Genomic DNA, 20814 nt, shown 5'->3' with positions numbered 1-20814 from the left:
TGAGTTATATGTAAAAAACGTCATAATAAAAATATTATAGTATATCATATGAAATAATATTCTTTTGACATAATTTTGGGAGGAGATAAGTTTTATCACTGAACAAAGAGTTAAATGCTGCCCAAAGTTAGAGTCACTTATTTATGGGACCAAAACTCAAGCTGAAAATAAGGAACTCATTTTCTACTCAAGTTTAGCAACTAACCTAATAATTGCCCAACATTGGAAAATTTCAGATAACTCAGCAATTGAGGTGTGAATTAATATGATCTTTTCAACTGCCACATTAGAAAACATTATAAAGTTAAAATAATGAAACACCAAAGAAAGGGGCCACAATTCTATTAAATTTGGGCAGACTTTATATTTTACCTTAACCAACCCACTTTTGACAATATCTTAGCTAGAGAATAAACACAAATGTTTATATTACTTGTGTCTCTATAAAATTGATTTTTTCAATTTTATGTACTTTTATTCTCTGTACAGCCTATATTTATGTCAGTTGACATTTGCTAACTACAGTTCATTCTAATGTGCCTTGAGGAAAGCATTATTTTCAAATTGAAATTCATTAACTGATTATTTTCTTGTTTGAATAAGCCATATAACCAATACCATAAGCAATTACTGTTCAAACCCATAAATATACAGATAATATCTAGTGACACGGACTTGGTATGAGAAAATTCACAAAAGGCTTGCTTTATCCTAGGATGTTTTAAAATACTGAAATAATATCCTTTGCCATGTAGCAAACCAAGTAGGATATAGAACGAAACAAAAATAGAGCATGGGCATTTTTAAATTCAGCTGCTTAATTGTAATAAAGGATGATGATTGTCTTATGTTCCCTTTTAAAGTGACACAGAAGATCACAATTATATTTCTTTTAACTGGTGCGAGGCTTTCTAATAATTCCTCTTTAGTATCTAAAGAATATCTTCTTTGGAAGCAACCCCAGAAAAAATCTCTTTAAGAAAATGTGCATGTGGTGCTCAAAACATCAAAATAAAAAGTGGTTTTAGATTTTTAACTTGCCTTTGTCTATAACATGGGGATAAAGATCCTGACCTCTCTGTGTTACTTTAAAATTAGAAATTATATATTTATCGCATGTTTAATACCATATCAATTTTTATTATATTTTCAAGATTACCGAAGAGATCAATAAGTTCTGAATAGTCTAAATCTAACGTTTCAAATGTTGGTAGATGTGGATCATTTTTACTTCTTCATTAGAAGCGAAACTCACTTTTGTCTGTCAAAAACCAAACTACAGAATTGTGGACTACAATCCCCAAGATGCACTGGGATCTGTGGCATTGAGAAAGTGACCTTTGAAAAAGGAGAAGTAGGTAGTGCACAGTACTTTCCTGGCTGGAGCTGGAGAAGATAGAATCAGCTGGCGAGATTGAAAGGCATGCTCTGGACTCCAATGGCAGAATTTCCTAAGGATCTCTGCTGACTGAACTCCTCCTCCACTTCCCCGGGAGCTTTACGTCCTTCCCCTTCTGCTCAGATTTCATCCACAATCGGAGAAGCAGACTTTCACTGACGTTTTCTCTGTCGACAGCTTGTTCCTGTCAAAACTGTAAGTATCCTTTATATTCCTGAAATGAAAGTGTAAACAGGAAGAAATATATAGAATTTAGGCCTGTTGATAGTTGTCTTCAGTTTTGCAAATATTCTCAGCACTGTCCTAGCAACTGAAAGTTAGCTGTTGTGGCAGATGACAATGAAATGCAGCTTAACTGAATTTCATGCAAATCCATCTCTTATGAGATCTGAGCCATTTGCCAGAGTCTGAAAATTAAACAGGTTTGAGTTATTATTGATATAGATTTTTCTCGAAGGGTGATAGCTATGATAACAAATGGTGGAAGGAAAGTGAAGAGAGTTGGCATCAATACACATGTCCAAATTCTTTATTAATTTGAACTCACAGTATCATTTAGGAGGGAGAAATTGTACAAAAACGCAAAATAATTTATGTAATAGAAATCTGCAATTTAGTTGTCTATGTTCAAATAATCTAAATTACCAAACAACTGACTGGTTTTCAGGATCCTTTTTCATTTCCAGACATATAATAATATTATTTTGAAATATTTATAGAATAACATTTAATTGGCACCTGCCCCCCTCTCCAAATTTAACTCAGTAACCAGCTTTGGTATAAAGTGCAAACTGAGGGTGAAAGAAGAATTTGCACCAGTTCATATTCTTAGGGATACATGGATGCCTGTTCGTGTTTAACAGAAAGAATTGAATTTCTTTCAGGTACAGAACCAAGAATGGTAGCAGAGTCTAATTGGGGACTCCAACTCAGCTGGGGAAAAAAATCTGTAATTCAGGGAATTTTTTTTTTCAGCTACTATATTTGGGTCGCCAAAATTTAAACAAGTACTACCTGGTAGCAAAATTAGAATTATCTACATCGCCTTGCTACCATTTAGTGCTTGTCCAGTGTTTTGCTGGGCAAGTGCCCAGTGCTTTGCTGCCCTGATATGGCTGCCTTAATTCTTTCTCATTTGTGAACTCAAATGACATTTCAGAAGAAGTTCAACACCAGTTTAAATAGAGCTCCAGATTTGGTCTTGTAAATGAATTTTATTTCTGTTCTTCATACGACAGTCTTTACAAGTCCATGGAACTAACTCCCTACAAAGAACTGTGTAGGAGCTATTTACCTGGTACTCCAGTTCTATAAAGATGCCCTGGCATCAAGAATATAAATGGGTTAACTGTGAACCCTCAAAAGCAAATACACACTAGAAGTCAAGAGGGAAGCAAAAATCTGAACCATGAGGGTAGGAATGAAGTCCAGGCTAGCTCCTGGACTTCATTCCTTAGTAATTAGCAATTTCTAGATAAGGCACCAGTTGACCTTGAGAAAATGAAAAAGGAGCTTTACTAACGACAATTTTTTGAATTACAGAGGGCTAGAGATAAATAAGAACTATAACGATATCCAGGAAGAAGTCAACCCTGAAATTAAAATAGCTCCTCTGAAATGAAGGGAAATTAATTATAAATACATATACAAATTTGTGCAATGCCCAGCTTCCCTACTGATTTAAGATTGCCAGCTAGAATTGAAACCAATCCCAGAGACTCTCCACTTGATAAATATGTTCAACTGATATCCTTGTATATGTGTTTACAGATTTTTGTGTTTCTATGTTTGTATGTGTGTCAGTTTGCGTGTGTGATGTTCAAAAAATGTGGTATTAAAATTAGTTGTAATAATAACTACTTAGGAAGAATTGCCAGTAAATTGGTATCTCTTTTACCAAATGAGATTAATTACCAAATTATGGTCACCGTGTTTTCTTGGAAAAAATAAAGGAGAAACCTGAAAAGGAAAGGGGGCAAATCTAAAAGAAGTTCATAAGGATTTAAAATTTATTTACTTCTCACATTTAAATGACAGCATTCTCACAAAAAGCGACTTTGAATGGCATACTACAACCAATAGCAATAGCAACATTATTGCTAAAAACAATCATTATAAAAATGACAACAAAGTCATCATTAGAATAAAAAAACTGTAAAAAATAAATTATACAAACCACACAGAGAAAGTAAAAGATCTGAAAGACAATTTTCTGAAATAAAGGATTGTCCCATTTATAATAAAGGATGTATAAATACTGTAGCGCATATCAACTACTGTCTCTCGGCCATAGAAAACACACAAGGACATGCATATATATTTCCCTTTCCCAAACACAGCAACAAAGAAAAGAACAAACAGTTATAGAGAAGGTGTGAAGGAAAGAGGTAATTGGGAAAAAATGGAAGAACAAAAATGAATTTAAAAAGATGAGGTCAGGAAAAGAAGTAGCTGGACAGAAAAGGAGAGAAAAGGAATGAAAATCCGTTGAGGTATTATAAAAAGGATTAAATTTTCCTAGAAAACAGTTCTTAACAAATGCTAATCTTCAAAAGTATCCAAGCTTATTAACAATAATAGCTATAACAATCTTTACCTCATTTGGGAGGGGAAAAAGTTCTTCTTATCGGTTGGTTGAGTAGAGTATTAGGAAACAGATGCTTGCAATTGAGAAACAGCTCTGCCAAATTAGTCATGTGCTACACACAAGAGATGTTATCTGTGGCCCACAAATAGTTTTATTATTATACTGTAACTCCCTTCCATAGGCCATTCCGGCTAGAACTAATATGGATAAAACTCTAAAATAGGTCAGGAGAATCAGGTTGCTTAACGTTTCTACATAAGAATTCAAAAATATTTCAGAATTCAAAAATATTTCAGAATATTTCAAAAATATTTCAATTAGACCCCGAACAAACACAGCACTCTCTGTTAAAGCTGGCACATTTTTTTTCAGGCTACTATGCTAGTCCCCACATATGAGTGCTTTAATTAATTTTCTTGAAGCAATGGTGAACAATTCTACAAAAGGTGTCAATGCAATGTGCATCTGCTGTAAAAAGAGGCCAACAGCAAGTTAGGAATAATAAGAAATGGCATTGAAAGTAGAGGTGTCAATAATGTAATGATCACATTATAACATAATATAAATCTATGGTGTGACCATTGGTGGAAAATTGTGTGCAGTTCCGGTTGCTGCACCTCAAAAAAGATATAGTGGAGCTAGAGAAGATTTAGAGGAGACCAATTAAGATGACCAAAAGACTGAAGCAATTTCCCTATCTTTCAGCAAATGGCAGAAAGGTCCTGTGTTTCTTCTAAATCCAAAGCATTTCTTCCAAACTTTTGTTGGAGTATGTGTAACAATATTGTTTAGATCAATATCTTACAATACATCTGATCATCTCAACCAATCATGTTGACTATCTCACCAGAATTAATCACTCGGGTTTTTGAAAATGTGTTGGATTCAGGGACTTGCTTAGTTAAGTTTATAAAATGTTGTTAAGGGACTTTTCATCATTACTTTCTAATGGTCAGAAGGAGGAAAAAGGAAGGACATTTTATCTGAAAATCATTGGGCTGCTCATTTTGTTCCTGGATATTGTGCCAAACTTCTCAAACTTGGAGCAGAAAGCATTAAAGAAGACATTAAAGAAGTTGTTGGTTATATTCATATAGCTTATTGAAATGCAAATTCAGACAGACACATTTTAACCTGGAACATTATGCAAATATGGCTCTTACATTTAGTTTATAAACCTTATATTTACTTCAGTGTCTGATGTAAAATCAAGCAACTGGGATAGGCAGTTCAGTTAACATGGGAAAACGTTCTGTGCAACCAGACTGTTTCATAGATCTGTTTTATATTCCTTATCCTGAAAAGGTTAATTATACTAATGTGTTTCTGCCCTGGCAGTGCCCTTCTATAGTTAGTATGCTAGAATGAAACTCAAATGTACTTGATTATTAATTCAAGCTGGAAAGCTCTAAATTTTAAGGACTATTATGAGCTTCCCAGAATTACATGAGATAGGCAGACCCATAAGTCCTGTAAATAAATAAATAAATCAGGAAAATAAAAGTTAGTAGGTTTGGTTTGTTTGCTTGCAGAACTCCACTAGTTTCTAATAATGGCTGCAGATGTTTATAAGAAGAAGGATGTGCCGAATGGGTCCTTGGCACCAACTGATGGACAGCAGTTCGAGAGGTCAGAGAGTCCAACCCCAGGATTGACCCAGGGAACAGAACCAGGTGAGTCACAATAAACACATAATGTGTATTTTATGTGGAAGAATGTTATTATTGCACACAACACACATATACAATCATTATTTTGGGGGGTGGGAGATAAATAGACCTATGCCAAGCTAAGAAAAGAAATAAGAATTAATGAGCCAAAGAAATTAAGGAATGAGATAAAGAAACGGTAATGTAAGTAAATCTAGTTGAAGCTAAAACCATACACTATACTTCAGCATACCCTTCTATTGCCACACACCATTGTTGTTTCTAACATGCCAATTCACTGCTTCATACATTGTCTTTGATTTTTTAAGATCTTCCTTTCTGATAATCTCATCAACTCCATTTAGCAACTTCTTTCTTAATTTTTTCTCTCCTGTTAATCCTTTCACTCTTTTTATATGATATATTCAGAGAGTATGGATATGCATTATAATCAGTTCTATTTTAGACCTTCTTCCTCTTTTTCTGATATTTTTAATGAATATTTTTTTTTGGTGAGAGGAAAGAACTTCTATACAGTGGTAGTTTATTAAGAAGAACAGCCAGAAACAAGCAATTATTATTGCCTATAAAATCCAGTCAAGTGACCTATTTTCCACGAGAACTATTCCTAAATAAAAACCTGCATAGAGAGCACCGTAACCAGAACAATGTGTAGAAATATTAAATGTAGCATATAGTCACACTAAAATTAAAAATGCCAAAACAATAATTTAAATGCCTAGGAAAGTAATAGGTTTACCTGGGTCAACGTTATAATAATAAAGATATCTGGTGAATTTCTCAGAAGATGGTGGGTTTTTTGCAAATTAGGGGGAAAAAAGTCTTTGCTACCTGGTCTGCCTTACTGGAGAAGCTGCTTTAGATAGCCTGATCTCAAGCTGTTTAAGTTTAAACTTTTGAACATTTTGTATTGGGCCCAAAAATAGGTAGACAGTCAATGCAGATGGCAACGTTATAAACGTATGATTAGATCAACTCTAAAAATCCACTAAATTGCTACCCAAAATCCTAGTCTCAAGATTATATGAAAAAGTGTGGTCACTTTCCTATGTTTTATTAGGAAGAATAATAGTAACATTTCCAAGCAGAAATATCAACAATTATGCAAAGGGGGGGGGGGGAACGGGACTGCAAAACAAGCATATCTTCATGGCACTGGGGGGGGGGGGCAGGAATCACCCAGAATAATACATGAAGAGATAATCCTGATTTCAGACTCTGAGAATAATTAATCCCAAACCATATATTTTCATAGAATGAAAACCACTGTTTCTGCTTAAAGGCCCATATTCCTATGAATCTAGGACTCTATACTCTGAGATTCTTAACTTGATTTCAGATTATTATTGGGAACTTAATGCTCAGTTTTTCTTTGACTGCTTTAAAATACTTAATAAATCCAGCCTTCTTTGACTAATATATTAAATGTACCTAAAGAATATGCATGCCCTACTTAAGGAAGAAAGACAGACAATGAATTTCAAGTTCCTGGATAAGAATTAAAAACTTTTGAACTCAGGTATTACAGTTATCACATTCAAATATGAAAATTAAAAGATTTTCCTGCTGTACATTGTTTTCAAAGGAAGAACACCCATTATGGTTTAAGGGTGGTATGAAATATTCATTAAAATATATGTAATCTTCTAACTTTTAATATTTAAATGTAACCCCTTGTTTTTCAGTTAACACAAAGCACAAAAATAGAAATTTTAGCATTTAGTTTAAAGAAAAGTCATGATTTCTTTACCATCTTATGTAGGGCGATGCATTGAGGAGGTTTGCAAGTCATTCTGTTCTGATGCCTTTGTCAGAGCTTAAACTGTTGCTTAGTTCTGTTCTGAAAAACTGACCACTTATCCTGGTATTGTTTATCAGGGGCAGGCCAAGAGGGAGCCATATTTGTTCACACTAGGTCATATGAGGACCTAACCGGTACAGACAATACAGAATCGGCAGCCAAGAGCCCAGGCAAGAGGGAAGAGTCTCAAGCTGACGAGCTCAAGATGGAAGAGATCAGCAAGGATTTCAGTGAACTAAGCACACAACTCACTGGTATAGCACTGGACCTGGAAGAAGAGATAAGGCAGAACAGTGAGGGCAATTTGGAACTCTCGCCACAAGGTTCACGTCGCGATTCAGTCCTATCAGGGAAAGAAGAAGAAGATATAACCATGGAGGCCTGGAGCATACATCAGAAGCATATCTTTGTTCTAAGTGAGGCAGGCAAGCCCATATACTCACGGTATGGATGTGAAGAGGTTTTGTCTACTACCATGGGAGTAATGATGGCTTTGGTCTCCTTTGTAGAAGCAGAGAAGAATGCCATCAGATCAATTCATGCAGGTACTCATTCACACCCTTCCTCCCAACAAAGTAGGGCTGTTAGAAAGTAGAATATGGTATGAGAGAAAGACAAAAGAAATGAGACTGCAGAGTCTTCTGCAGACCTATCAGGATGACATAGTTCTGATTTTTACACAAAACAATTCAAAATGCTTCTGTAAGTTATCTGTTTATTAAATTTACTCACCGCCCACATGTCATGTGATTCTAGGCGGCTTGCAACCCAATAAAACAATATTATAAAAGGTTAAAACAGTAGGACAATAAATACATTAAAATTAACAAAGTAATTTAAGATGGGTGGGGGGAAATTGGTTGAACTTAACAAGTTTAATAATTTGATAATATGCTATTTCATCTTTAGTTTCGCATCAGGTAAGGCCTAGATTAACAAAATAGAATGTTTTCTGTAAAGAGGAGATCCAAAGTCAATTTATAATAAAACTGATCAAAATCAATGTTCAGACAGAAGAATATGATTAGATTGCTAAGACGGATGCTAGTGTCCAACCTATAGGCGGAAGAGAATTAATCAAAACTTCTTAAGTAAGAACTTTCAAAACCTAAGAATAATTTTAATTAATTCTCGTTATTTCTCACACAAGTACTAAACCTATAGTTTGTGCCATTTTAGATTGCAGGTAGAGATTAATAACACATCCCTTGCATGCAAAGACCAATCACTATCAGAAAATGGCAATTCCCAAGAGTAACCCTCACTGAAGTAAAAAAACTATTGTCAAAAAGGGCCTTAGGGTTACCACTGTGGCTCAAAATATTGACACACTTTCTCTCATTCTCTCCCTCTCCATTTTGACTCTTTGCCAGATGGATACAAGGTGGTCTTTGTGCGCAAGAGTCCCCTGGTGCTTGTTGCAGTGGCTCAGACTCGACAGTCAGAGCAAGAAATTGCTCAGGAACTCCTTTATATCTATTACCAGATAGTCAGTCTTTTGACATTGACCCAGCTTAACCGGATATTCCAACAGAAGCAGAACTATGATCTAAGGAGACTGTTAGCAGGCTCTGAGCGTATAACTGACAATTTGGTAGACCTGATGGCTAGAGACCCCAGTTTTCTCATGGGGGCGGCACGTTGCCTGCCTATGGCCGCCGGAGTCAGGGATGTGGTGAGTGCTTGCCTTCAACAAGCCAAAGCTAAAAGCCTGGTATTTGCCATCTTATTGTCAAAAAACCAATTGGTATCACTTGTCAGGAAAAGGGACCAATTCCTTCATCCAATTGATCTCCATTTACTCTTTAATCTCATTAGCTCATCCTCCTCATTTAGAGAAGGAGAAGGTTGGACTCCAATATGCCTTCCCAAGTTCAATTCCAATGGTTTCTTCCATGCTCACATTTCTTATTTGGAACCAAACGTTGACTTGTGCCTTGTCCTGATTTCTACCGATCGTGAGGACTTCTTTACTGTATCTCACTGCAAGCAAAAGTTCCAAGAACGCCTAAAGAAGCGTGGTGTTTTTCATGCTCTCTTGGAAGCAGTGCGTACGCCTTTCTACAGTGTCTCCCAGGTGGGAATTCCAGACCTTCGACATTTCATCTACAAATCTAAGAGTTCAGGACTTTTTACCAGGTGAGAGTCCATCCTGGGCAACATCCATCTTCCAGCTCCTCTCTAATACTCTGTAAGGATAGATGGGATTGATTTAATTTGCGTTGATGGGTTCAATTTAGTCTGTATTGGATAGTCTATTTCAGGAGGATGGCATCTATATTTAGCCTTGGGTCATCAAGCTCCTACTGAATTAACAAAAGAGATTAAATTACAAATTGATGTGCACAATATCTCTCCAGGAAACAAAAATCAACTCCGTCTTTTGAGTTATAGGTATTTGAACAATCCTGCTAATAATTCGTTGATGTTTTATGCTGGCCAGATTTCAAAATCTTATGACCATCAAATCATGGATACTTTATAGCTACTTCAGAGAATAGCAGTGAAAAGTTAACATGGGTGGCAGGGGTGGGTTCCTGTACCAGTTGGTACCGGTTCACTCTGCACATGGGTTCCACCACAAAACCGCGCTTGACTAAACCGCGTCCGACTAAACCGCGTCGCTGACGTCATCAAAAGGGCGACAACAGCGTGGAGACAGAAGCACGCTGTAAACCCTAAACCTAAAATTAACCCCTAAACCTAACCCCCCTAAACCTAATCCTAAACCTAACCCTTAACCTAACCCTAAACCTAACCCTTAACCTAACCCTAAACCTAAACCTAATCCTAACCCTTAACCTTACCCTAACCCTAACCCTAACCCTTAACCTAACCCTAAACCTAACCCTAACCCTTAACCTAACCCTAAACCTAACCCTAAACCTAACCCTTACCTTAAGTTGAATCGGCTTGCTTTCAAAGCGCTATTTAAAGCGCCCTTCTTTCTCCACGCTGACTGTTGTCGCCCTGTTGATGACGTCAGCGACGCGGTTTAATCGGGCGCGGTTTAGTCGAGCGTGGTTTTGACAGGTCACGGTGCGCATGCTTTGCTCTACTTGCCACATGTTGCTCATGCATGTGCAGTAGACTAAAAATTGTTCTGCGCATGCACAAAAACATGCTGGCAACGGCAGAAGAGACCGGAGAACTGGTTTGAGGGTGTGGCCAGCCTGGGTGGCTGCCAGTTCTGCGACCCAGGCCTCAGTTCCACTACTGAACCTGGCCAAATGGGGAGCAACCCACCTCTGATGGGTAGTCAGATGGTACTACAAATGAGAAAGACAATGTCATTGCATAATCCTTTGGAAAAGCATCACCCAAGGACCTAGTTTTGCCATAGAGTTTGTTGTCTAGTTGAATAGTCTAATCACACTTTCATGAGACATTTTATATCCTCAAGAGCCCAATCCAAATTACACTTACAAATTAATTGTCAGGAGATAGGTAAGTACTGTGGATGCACTTTGAAAATATTGTTTGTAGAATCCTTTTTTTGAGCTGACATGGGAGATAATTATCAAATCTGTCCTTCCGGTCTAGCAGTCTCTTCTGGGATGGAAAAAAAAGTGTTACAGACAGAAAGGAGTACACTCTTAGTTCCACCTATGGACCACCTGTATACAAATATCTATATCCAATTTATGCAAAGAAGTCTCCAGGTTTGTTGGGTCACAGGCTATACTTTACCTTTGTTGTGCTGAGGCTCACACAAGAAGTTAATAAGACCCGGAGAAAGAACCAGGCAAGATCAGGGAGAATTTAATTTCTTTCTACGACATCAAAACAACAATTTGGGTACACAAAAAATGCACACAAGTTCAAAATCTTTATTATACAACAAATATCTTGATGCAAGTTACAATGTGTTATTTTTTTATTTTTTTCCCTTGCCCATATTAACCTTGACTTTGAATTGAAAAGGTCAAATAACTTTAATGCTAGATAATGACATCAGTATCCTAAATTATAACTAATATTGATAGACTATCTTTTTTTTTCTTTTCCTTATTTCCAATACAAGTACTCTTAAGGTATATAAATAACAGGATGTCAAGAATTTGTCATTATAGCATATAAATACAATTGTACTGACATTTCAAAAAAAAAAAAAACTTTTAGACAGATTCTGTACCTTAGGCTTTGGGAGACATAAGTGACCCTAGAATTACTAAGTCTAAACAAGGTCCTGATCACAATTCTCAACAGTATCTGATATTAATAAGATTTCAGCTCTTAATATTTAAAGATTCTGTTTTAATGGTAGCTGATTCCAAAATTGGGAGTAGGGAACATTATGCAGTAAAATCACTGGCTGTAAACTCTGCCGAAATGAGAAATTTTCTGTCTTAGGCAAAAAAAAACCTGGTTATTTAATTTACCTTTATGACAAAAAGCATTATTCAATGAAAGTGTGTTTTTTTTCCAGCCCAGAGATTGAAGCTCCCTACATCACTGAGGAAGAAAAGGAAAGACTCCTGGAATTGTATCAGTACTTGCATAGCCGAGCTCACAATTCTGCCCGTCCCCTCAATAACATCTATTATACTGGATCCAATGAAAATCTCCTGGCCTGGGTAAAAATTTATTTCATTACTGCAGCTTCTAGAAAAAATGTAAAAGCAGGACCTAGTCCCAGATAACTTTATTGCCTGGGAAAAATATGAGTGCATTAGTACAACTGAAACCTCTCACACTTCTTCACTTAGGGCAAATGGCCCAATGAAACATGGCAACAATGATCTGCATGCAATGAGAACAATAGAGGCAATTTGCTTTACATGTCAACAGTAACACGAGAATCCCAAAGGTGCTTTTTCAAGAGGCAACTGGACTTTCTGGTTTTTCTTTGAAGACGTTTCGCTTCTCATCCAAGAAGCTTCTTCAGCTTCTTTAACATCTTCAGAGAAAAACCAGACAGACCAGCTGCCTCTTGAAAAAGCACCTTTGGCACAGCAATGACTTGGATGACTGAGAATCTCCATAGACAAGTAACGTGACAACAAGTGCTTTGCTCTGATTGCATATTGTAATAGAAATGTAAACTTTTTCCAGGTGACCGGTGCTTTTGAACTCTATGTGTGCTTCACCCCTCTGGGTACCAAAGCAGCAGCTGTCAGTGCTGTCAACAAGCTGATGAAGTGGATCCGTAAGGAGGAGGACCGGCTTTTTATATTGTCGTCCCAGACTTACTGACTGTTGTGATCTGGGCTGCCTGCCTTGTTCTGAACACTCCAAAACTACTTCCTGTGTCTGGTGGGAGTAGACATAATCAGTTTCTCATCCTCCTCCTCTCTCTCTCTGTCTGACTGTCTCTCTCTCTCTCTGGGGGACATTTCCTCCCCACAGTAGATATGTGCATGGGGAAGGAGTTCTCTGGGTAAAAGAGCTTCTGACTGACATGGTGCACACAGATATCAGAAGAGTCCAACATTTCAGGGTTAGTTTCAGATATTGTATCTAGAACTGGAACACAGACCACCTTGTAAGTATTACTTGAATCTTGAATTACAATTTCCTCCTTATTTTGAGGCTGTGTTAAACAAATCTTCTTTCCCATAGCTGATTTTCTCCGCTGACTTTTTGAACATAGTGCCACAGGTATTAAGTTTTCCCATCTGTCTTAATCTTAACTAATTGCGGGAAGGTAGGTTGGTGGCTTAGCAGGTTCCTTCTCAAAGGATTTTCCATATAAAGGACTGAACAAATGCACAGAAGGTGTGGCAAATATGTAGATAGTGAGGGATGAGGCAAGCATACCAATATTCCTTCCTCATCTTTTTTCTCTACAACAGACGTGTCAAACACGCAGCCCGCAGGCTGAATCCAGTCCACAATAGGCCTAGAATTGTCCTGTGGGACCGTCCCAGAGATAGTAAGGGACTGGCCTGTGCCACCATGGCCTCAGCCCACCCCACCCACACCCACCCAGTTGGCCACGATGACCAGGCCATGCCCACCCTGGCCCCCCAATGGCAAACAAAATCCTGATATGGCCTACAATGGATTGAGTTTGACACCCCTACTCTACAACAATCCCATGAGGTGAGTTGGACTAGGAGAGATGGCTCAAAGTCACTGAGCCAGTTTTTCCATGCCTAAAGTAGGACTCGAACTCCCAGTCTCTGGTTTCTAGGCCAACAAGTTAACCACTATACCAAACTGGTTCCTTTTTTCTATATTTAGTTGCACACTGTAAGGTGTAACTGAGGCATGAAATCCTCTTTGCTACTGGGTCAGAATTAGAAGTGTGCATGTGCGCACGGCCCTTCTGTGCATGTGCACAGCATCTGTGATGACGTGTGGGTGGGTGGGCAGAGCCTCCCGCCACTATTGGTTCGCCCGAACCAGGGTGAATCAGCAGAATACCACCTCTGGTGCAAATAAACTGTAACATTAAATGAAACTGAGATCCAGTGAAATTGTTCATGTTCAGTGATGGTGTCATGGATATCTTTCTAGCCCATTCTTGGATTTATGGTTTCTTCTGGAAAGGGTTATTATGTGTGATTCAGGGGGGAAATGTTTTTAACAGATACCTCTAAAAAAAATCAGCACACAATTGCCACAAGATGGCAGCAGAAAACCAGATTGTGAAAGATTTCTTAATGATTAATAAATATTAAAATAAAAGTCATAATAGATGCAGAATAAATTCCTATTCACAGATGCATTTTCCTTATTTACAACTTATGGATTTGGTGTCACATATACTGCTACTTCTCTGAATTTAATAAAAGAGTTTTATGGGACCTTTTAGATTAACAAATGTACTGTATATCATAAGATTTCATGAACTACCCACCAGTTCAACAAATGCTAAAACTATACAATGTTCTATCATAAATTAAATTGTGGAAAACTCTTATTCTGTTTTTACAAACTTGCACAGCTGCTTGTTAGTTCAATATGTAACATGATGTGTACATGAATACTGATGAAAAGATGCATAGGGTGTTTGAATGGTACAAGTTTCTAACAATAAGAACAGTTTGACAGTGGAACCAGTTACTGAGAAAGATGGTGGGGAACTATAGGAAAGTATTTGAGTATTTGAGTATTTGAGTATTTGAGTTAATCATAGAGCTTCTGAAACCCTCCATAGGGTTTATTCTTTGGAAGTTTTAAGTTTTGAAATTCCAAGATAACAGGATCCCCCATTATGAACACTTCAATTATCCAGTAGGAATTATTATTATTATCCAGTAGGAATTATTTCCCATATACTTTACATGATACTTAAATATTGAATGTATTATGTAGTATTTCGGTTAAGCAAAGTATGCCATTTGAATTTTCTTACTGCCACAACCAAGTCACATTTCTCAATCACACTGTTTTAGTAATGTTTGCTATATTACCAATGAGAATATTTGTAGCTCAGGGTTGAACTTGATGCTCTCTGAGTTTTCTTGTTTTCTTGCAGACATTGCATTACCTAAACTAGGTAACATCATTATCATCACTAGCACTGATGATGTTATCTAGTTTGGGTAATGAAACACCTGCAAAAAATTAAGCAAGCTCAGACAGCACCAAGGATTGACTCCTTGCTTCCTATATCACTTGTTTGTAGTTTGTAGTTTATTATTTATAGGCCGCCCTTCTCCCTGAGGAGACTCAGGGCGGCTTACAATTTATAGGGAAGGGGATACAAGACAATAAAACAATAAACATGAAAACAGTGCAAGTAAAAATAAAACACAACATTCATCATTCGGGTGGGGGCAGATTACGATCTTTATCCCCAGGCCTGACGGGATAGCCAGGTCTTGAGGGCTGTGCGGAAGGTCTGGAGGGTGGTGAGGGTACGAATCTCCACGGGGAGATCGTTCCAAAGGGTCGGAGCTACTACTGAAAAGGCTCTCCTCCGCGTAGTTGCCAGTCGACACTGACTGGCAGATGGAACTCGGAGGAGGCCTAATCTGTGCGATCGAATAGGTCGCAAGGAGGTAATTGGCAGGAGGCGGTCTCTCAAGTACTCAGATCCCCTGCCATGAAGGGCTTTATGGGTGGTAAGTAGGACCTTGAAGCGCACCCGGAGATCAACAGGTAGCCAGCGCAGCTTGCGGAGGATGGGTGTTATGTGGGCGAACTGAGGTGCACCCACAATCACTCGCGCGGCCGCATTCTGTACTAGCTGAAGTCGCCGGATGCTCTTCAAGGGCAGCCCCATGTAGAGCATGTTGCAGTATTCCAGCCTAGAGGTCACAAGGGCCCGAGTGACTTGTGAGAGCCTCCCGGTTCAGGTAGGGTCGCAACGCGCACCAGGCGAACCTGGGCAAATGCCCCCCTGGTCACAGCCGTCAGATGGTGGTCGAAAGTCAGTTGTGGGTCCAGGAGGACTCCCAAGTTGCGAACCCTGTCTGAGGGGTATAAAATTTGACCCCCCAGCCTGAGTGATGGAACACTAACCAAATTATTGGGAGGGAAACACAACAACCACTCGGTCTTCTCCGGGTTGAGTACAAGCTTGTTAGCCCTCATCCAGTCCCTAACAGCTTCCTAACTTGTTCATTTAATGTTATGAATACTTATTGCATCAAATGTCCCAATGCTTGGTTTATTCTAGCAAAGTCAACCTTATTTTAGAGCAGTTTACAAATACTTCACTTTTTGTTTGTTGGCTCTTTGTTTCTGGTTCATGTTTTGAATTCCTTTTTTTAAAAGAAAAACTGTACATTTAAAGACAATTTGCTGTGCATAAGACAATGATTAATGATGTTAGCAGCTAATATGCTAATAAGGCAGTAATTTGAGTTAAAGTGGCTGTCTAACAAAACAAATTTTAGTTTTAAGAAAATGGGAAGAAAATCCTGTCCCTGAACTCAGATTTTCAGATATCAAACAGCAGGTTCACAAACCCTACTAAGCCATACTGTGATTTGTCTGTTTTTAACTTAGCATGGTAAGCAAACCTTGTCGATGAAGTGACAAAGCTGTGATTTATGCCAACATAGTATATTTAATAAAACACAGTTAAACCCTGGTGGAAGAACATTTTGTTCTCTTCTGAAATTGAGAAACCTTACATGGGAACAGAGAGGTAGCATAATAAGTGTAGTTTGATCCTGGGGCTGCCTGTGGCAGAAAAAATGTAATATGTCAACCTCATCACAATGCCAATTAGAGAACACACCTCTGGCCTTCCACCCCACTGAACAACAAAACATCACATTTCAGTCTTGCAGAGGCCATGTGGTTCATTTATGACTCAGTGTGTTGGGGGGAAAAAATCAGAAATTGGGGAAATAATGTGCCAACACTGCCTCTGCTACTTTTGAGTTCTTAGTGGTGAAGAAATTAATCACTTCACCATACAATGATATCTAAGGCATGAACTCCCAGCACCTGCTTCATAATCTCCAAACCAGTAAAGAATTATGCTTTCCATGAAGGTTTATCATCCACAGGTTTATGCTGGGCAATTGTCTATACATCTTCATCATGCAAAGGACATAGTGATGGGAGGTTTCCTTGCCTGAAGTTTCAGTTCCACCTAACAGTATACACCACTGTTTCCTTCTCTTAACATGCATGACTCATTGGTTACTCCATGCACTACTTTTTTCCCTTTCCCATAATATTATCCACTGTCTGACCTTATTGGTCTTTGAAATGATGGGTCAACAACAGTTCACCCTATAGATCAGTGGATGGCAGCAAAGAATTTTGTGCGGTGACACCTAGTGGTCAACCAGAGCAGTGCAGCCACCAGAGAAGTTATATTGAAGAACTGGAGGCTGGGAAAGGAGTTCAGTGTGGGAGCTAAAAACTAGTTTAAAACATTGTTTGAAGAGAGTTCCCTGCCTGGAAGGCTGCAGAAGTACTATGAGTCAAATCCTTTCATTTCCACTTTCAATTACGGGTAGTTCTCATTTAGCGAAAGCCTCGTTTAGCCACCACAGTGCCATGGTGGTGGAAAAATAACTTTGCAACCTCACATAGGCAACCTTCACAAGTCTGGAAAGCAAAGGAAAGTTGAAGTCCAATCATAAGTACAGTCACAGTTTCACTTAGCAATTGTATTGTTTATGACCAAGTTGCAGGTCCCAGTTGTGTAACAAACAAATATTACCTGCCTGTGCATCAACTCAGGGTCAGGCTACTCAATTTCAAGACTTTCCATCTTCTAGGCCAACTAATCCATCAATCTTTTTAAAAAAGAAAATGCCGCATAAATTGGGGTTCTGGGCTCCGCACAGCTCAGAGATTGGAGGTGGGGAGGCAGAAAAACAGGTCACTGTCAGTATGGAAGAGAATGGTCCAATAACTGGAACTACAGTTTTTCTAACACAGATCACATCTCTTTAGGGCATCTTTCCCCAGACACGTCAGTGCAATTGCCTTCTGAATCCTCATCTCGGAAGCAGGATAGGATGAGAGTATGACTTTCAGATCAGAGTACCTAAAGCTGGCTTTTGACTGTTTCTGCTGTGAGCGGACAATGGAATTAACAGATTAACAGAGTTGGAAGGGACCTTGTAGGTTGGGGGTATCAAATTTGATTTCTTTCAGGGCCGCATCAAGGTTGTGTTTGACTGCCGGGGGGACATGTCCAGCTTGACCTCACTCATGTTGGGGGCACCTGTGGTTGTGCCAGAGAAAATGGCCCCCTGAGTTACATTTTTGGCTGGGCCGGCCTCCTGCAACCCTCGGCAATGACACCGCAGGCCAGTCCTTTACTGCTTCCAGCGCAGCCCCACAGGCCAGATCTAAGCACCCCATGGGCCGGATCTGGCCTGTGGGCTTTGAGTTTGACACCCCTGTTGTAGGTCATCTAGTCCAGCCTCCCGGCCAAGCAGAAAACCCTACACCATTTCTGTCCCCGTTGGAGCCTGAGTCCTCGGAGGACGAGCCAGAGCTGGGGCCAACAGAGATCAAGGGGGTGGCCTCATTGGCTTCGGAAGATGTGGGGAGGAGCAGACAAGGCATTCCTGGGTCCCTTGGGCTTGGGACAGCTTGCCAGCAGGGAAAAACAAAGGCAGGCTGATAGAGACAGGGGTGGAAGAGAGGGCAGGCAGTGGAGATGAGGAGTGATGCAACTCAGGCGATGAGCAAGGACCGCCACCTCCTGATCCCCAAGCATGGAGAGTGAAGAGGAGGCGGGAACAGTGCAGGCTGACCCGACAACTCAGGCGGAGAGCGCCCCACCCTTCTTCACAAGGCACATCTAGGGACTGAGACTTAAGGAGATGCTGTGGGGTAGGGTGCTTGTTGGGAATAAGCACTGAATTCATGGAGTTTTGTGCACTGTTGCCGATGTCTGGAGTTTGCTGGGTTTCTTCCCTTATTATTTCCTGGTTCCTTTCCTTCGTTGAACTCATTGCCTGGTTCCTTTGCCCCACTTGACTTCTTGCCTTGAAGTCGTTTTATGCATTTTGCTGGACTACTTGCAGCCAGATGCTGCTGGAGGTGTATGAGTGCTTTGCTACGGGATTTTTCATAAACATGGGAGTGTTGGGGGGAAAGTTGGAGCAACAAAGGGGAGTTTGAACTACCAGCTGACTGTGTTGCCTCCATGCCTTTCCTCGGGTCATCACAATTTCTGACAAATTCCAGTCCTGTCTCTTCTTGAAAGCTTCCAGTGATGAAGCTCCTACAACGTCTGAAGGCAAGCTGTTCCATTGGTTGATTGCTCTGTGTTAGAAAATGTATTAGAAAATTTCTCCTTATTTCCAGGTTGATCTCTCCTTGTTCAGTTTCCATCCATTATTACTTGTCTGGCCTTCAGGTGCTTTGGAAAATAGCTTGACCCTCCCTCCCTGTGGCAGCCCCTCAAATACTGGAACACTGCTATCATGTGTCCCCTAGCCCTTCTCTTCACTAGATCAGCCATGCCGAGTACTTGCAACCGTTCTTCATACATTTTAGCCTTCAGTCCCCTAATCATCTTTGTTGCTCTTCTCTGCACTTTTTCTAGTGTCTCAACATCTTTTTCATAGTGTTGTGACCAAAACTGGATGCAGTATTCTAGGTGGGGTCTTACTAATGCTTTATAGAGTGGTATTAGTATCTCACTTGATCTTGATTGTATGCCCCCGTTAATGCAATTTGGCTGCTGCCACACACTGTTGATTTATATTTAATTGGTTGTCCACTAAGATTCTCACAGTTATTGGTATTAAACCTGGTTTCACCTAGTTTATATGTGTACTTTTGTTTTTTCTTGCCTAAGAAAAGACTTATTTTTCTCTACATTGAATTTCATTTCATTCATTGTTAGATAGGGCCCAGTGTTCAAATCTATAAAGATCTATCTGGATCTTGAGCCTATCATCTAGGGTATTGTCTATTCCTGCCAGCTTAGTATTATCCACAAATTTGGTAAATTCCCCTTCTATGCCCTCACCTAAATCATTTATGAAGATATTGAAGAGTACTAACTGGGCCTAAGACGGAACCTTGTGGTACCCCACTGCTTACTTCTCTCCATGTAGACAGAAAAAGTGGCATGAATATGTGTCCTCTGGAAATGGTTAGCAGCTGTACTTGTGCCAGGCAGATGTGCTCTGTGGATTTACTCTTCAATAATAATTTTGTAAAGGGCTATTATTAAGAAGATCAGTGCATTTGGCTATATTCCCAATAAACTCAGGCATGGTTTGCTCCACTATCCTTTGCTGAATAAACTATGATTTGTTGTGTTCAACATTCTACTAAACCACCATCTATAGTCTGCCAATCAAAAAATGAAGTCAATGACATATTCATAGAACATCTAGAGCACAAACTACACAGCCTACGACTACTGTGTGTGTGTGTGTGTGTGTGCGTGTGTGTGTGTATATCAAATGGACAACACTCCAGGTCAAGTGGACTTTAGTCCATGCCAGGTTATGTCAGGGGGTAGGATAAAGTACTTTGAATGTTGCTGGCCACTGCAGGAAAGTTTAATTCGACAGCATCTGGAGAATATTAGATTTCCATTTTTGCTTTCTGTAACAAAACATTTTTTTTAATGCCGTAACATTCTGGTTAGGGTGAAACCACAGTTGAAAAATGCACACTGAGGCTCCTCAGAGAAGTGTGAAAGAACTTCAAGAAAAAGTTTCCCGTTTGGTTGGTCGGTTTTGCCTGTATGTGTGCGCGTATGTGTGTGCACATATATGCTATCTGCTGGGAGGCCAATTCTCCCAACTTACTATTATTGCCTAATCAGTTCCATATTGAAAGAGAACATGTAAGTATTTGTGCCGAGGAAGCAGTGATTACCTTTATAGTTCATATCCTTTTAGGCACATTTCCCTATCAAACATTACTTACTGTATCAAATTAAATACCAGGACACAAAGTACAAACTACTTCTATACAGACACAAACGTATCAGCATTAATAATAATGCAAATAAAGAAGA

General features: G+C 39.2%; 1 protein-coding gene across 1 annotated transcript; it reads left to right on the top strand.

The window, feature by feature from the left end:
- Window positions 1–1316: 1316 nt before the first annotated feature.
- MON1A (MON1 homolog A, secretory trafficking associated) lies at window positions 1317–14066 on the top strand. Its single transcript, XM_032211510.1, has 6 exons — window positions 1317–1594; window positions 5519–5659; window positions 7535–8002; window positions 8831–9596; window positions 11887–12034; window positions 12513–14066. The coding sequence occupies exons 2-6, from the start codon at window positions 5539–5541 to the stop codon at window positions 12651–12653; spliced, it is 1644 nt and encodes a 547-aa protein (XP_032067401.1). The 5' UTR covers window positions 1317–1594; window positions 5519–5538; the 3' UTR covers window positions 12654–14066.
- Window positions 14067–20814: the final 6748 nt, after the last annotated feature.

This window comes from Thamnophis elegans, chromosome 2, assembly GCF_009769535.1.
Source record: "Thamnophis elegans isolate rThaEle1 chromosome 2, rThaEle1.pri, whole genome shotgun sequence".
NCBI classification, from domain to species: domain Eukaryota; kingdom Metazoa; phylum Chordata; class Lepidosauria; order Squamata; family Colubridae; genus Thamnophis; species Thamnophis elegans.
The sequence above is the reverse complement of the archived record's forward strand: the minus strand, read 5'-3'. Positions and strand labels throughout refer to the sequence as shown.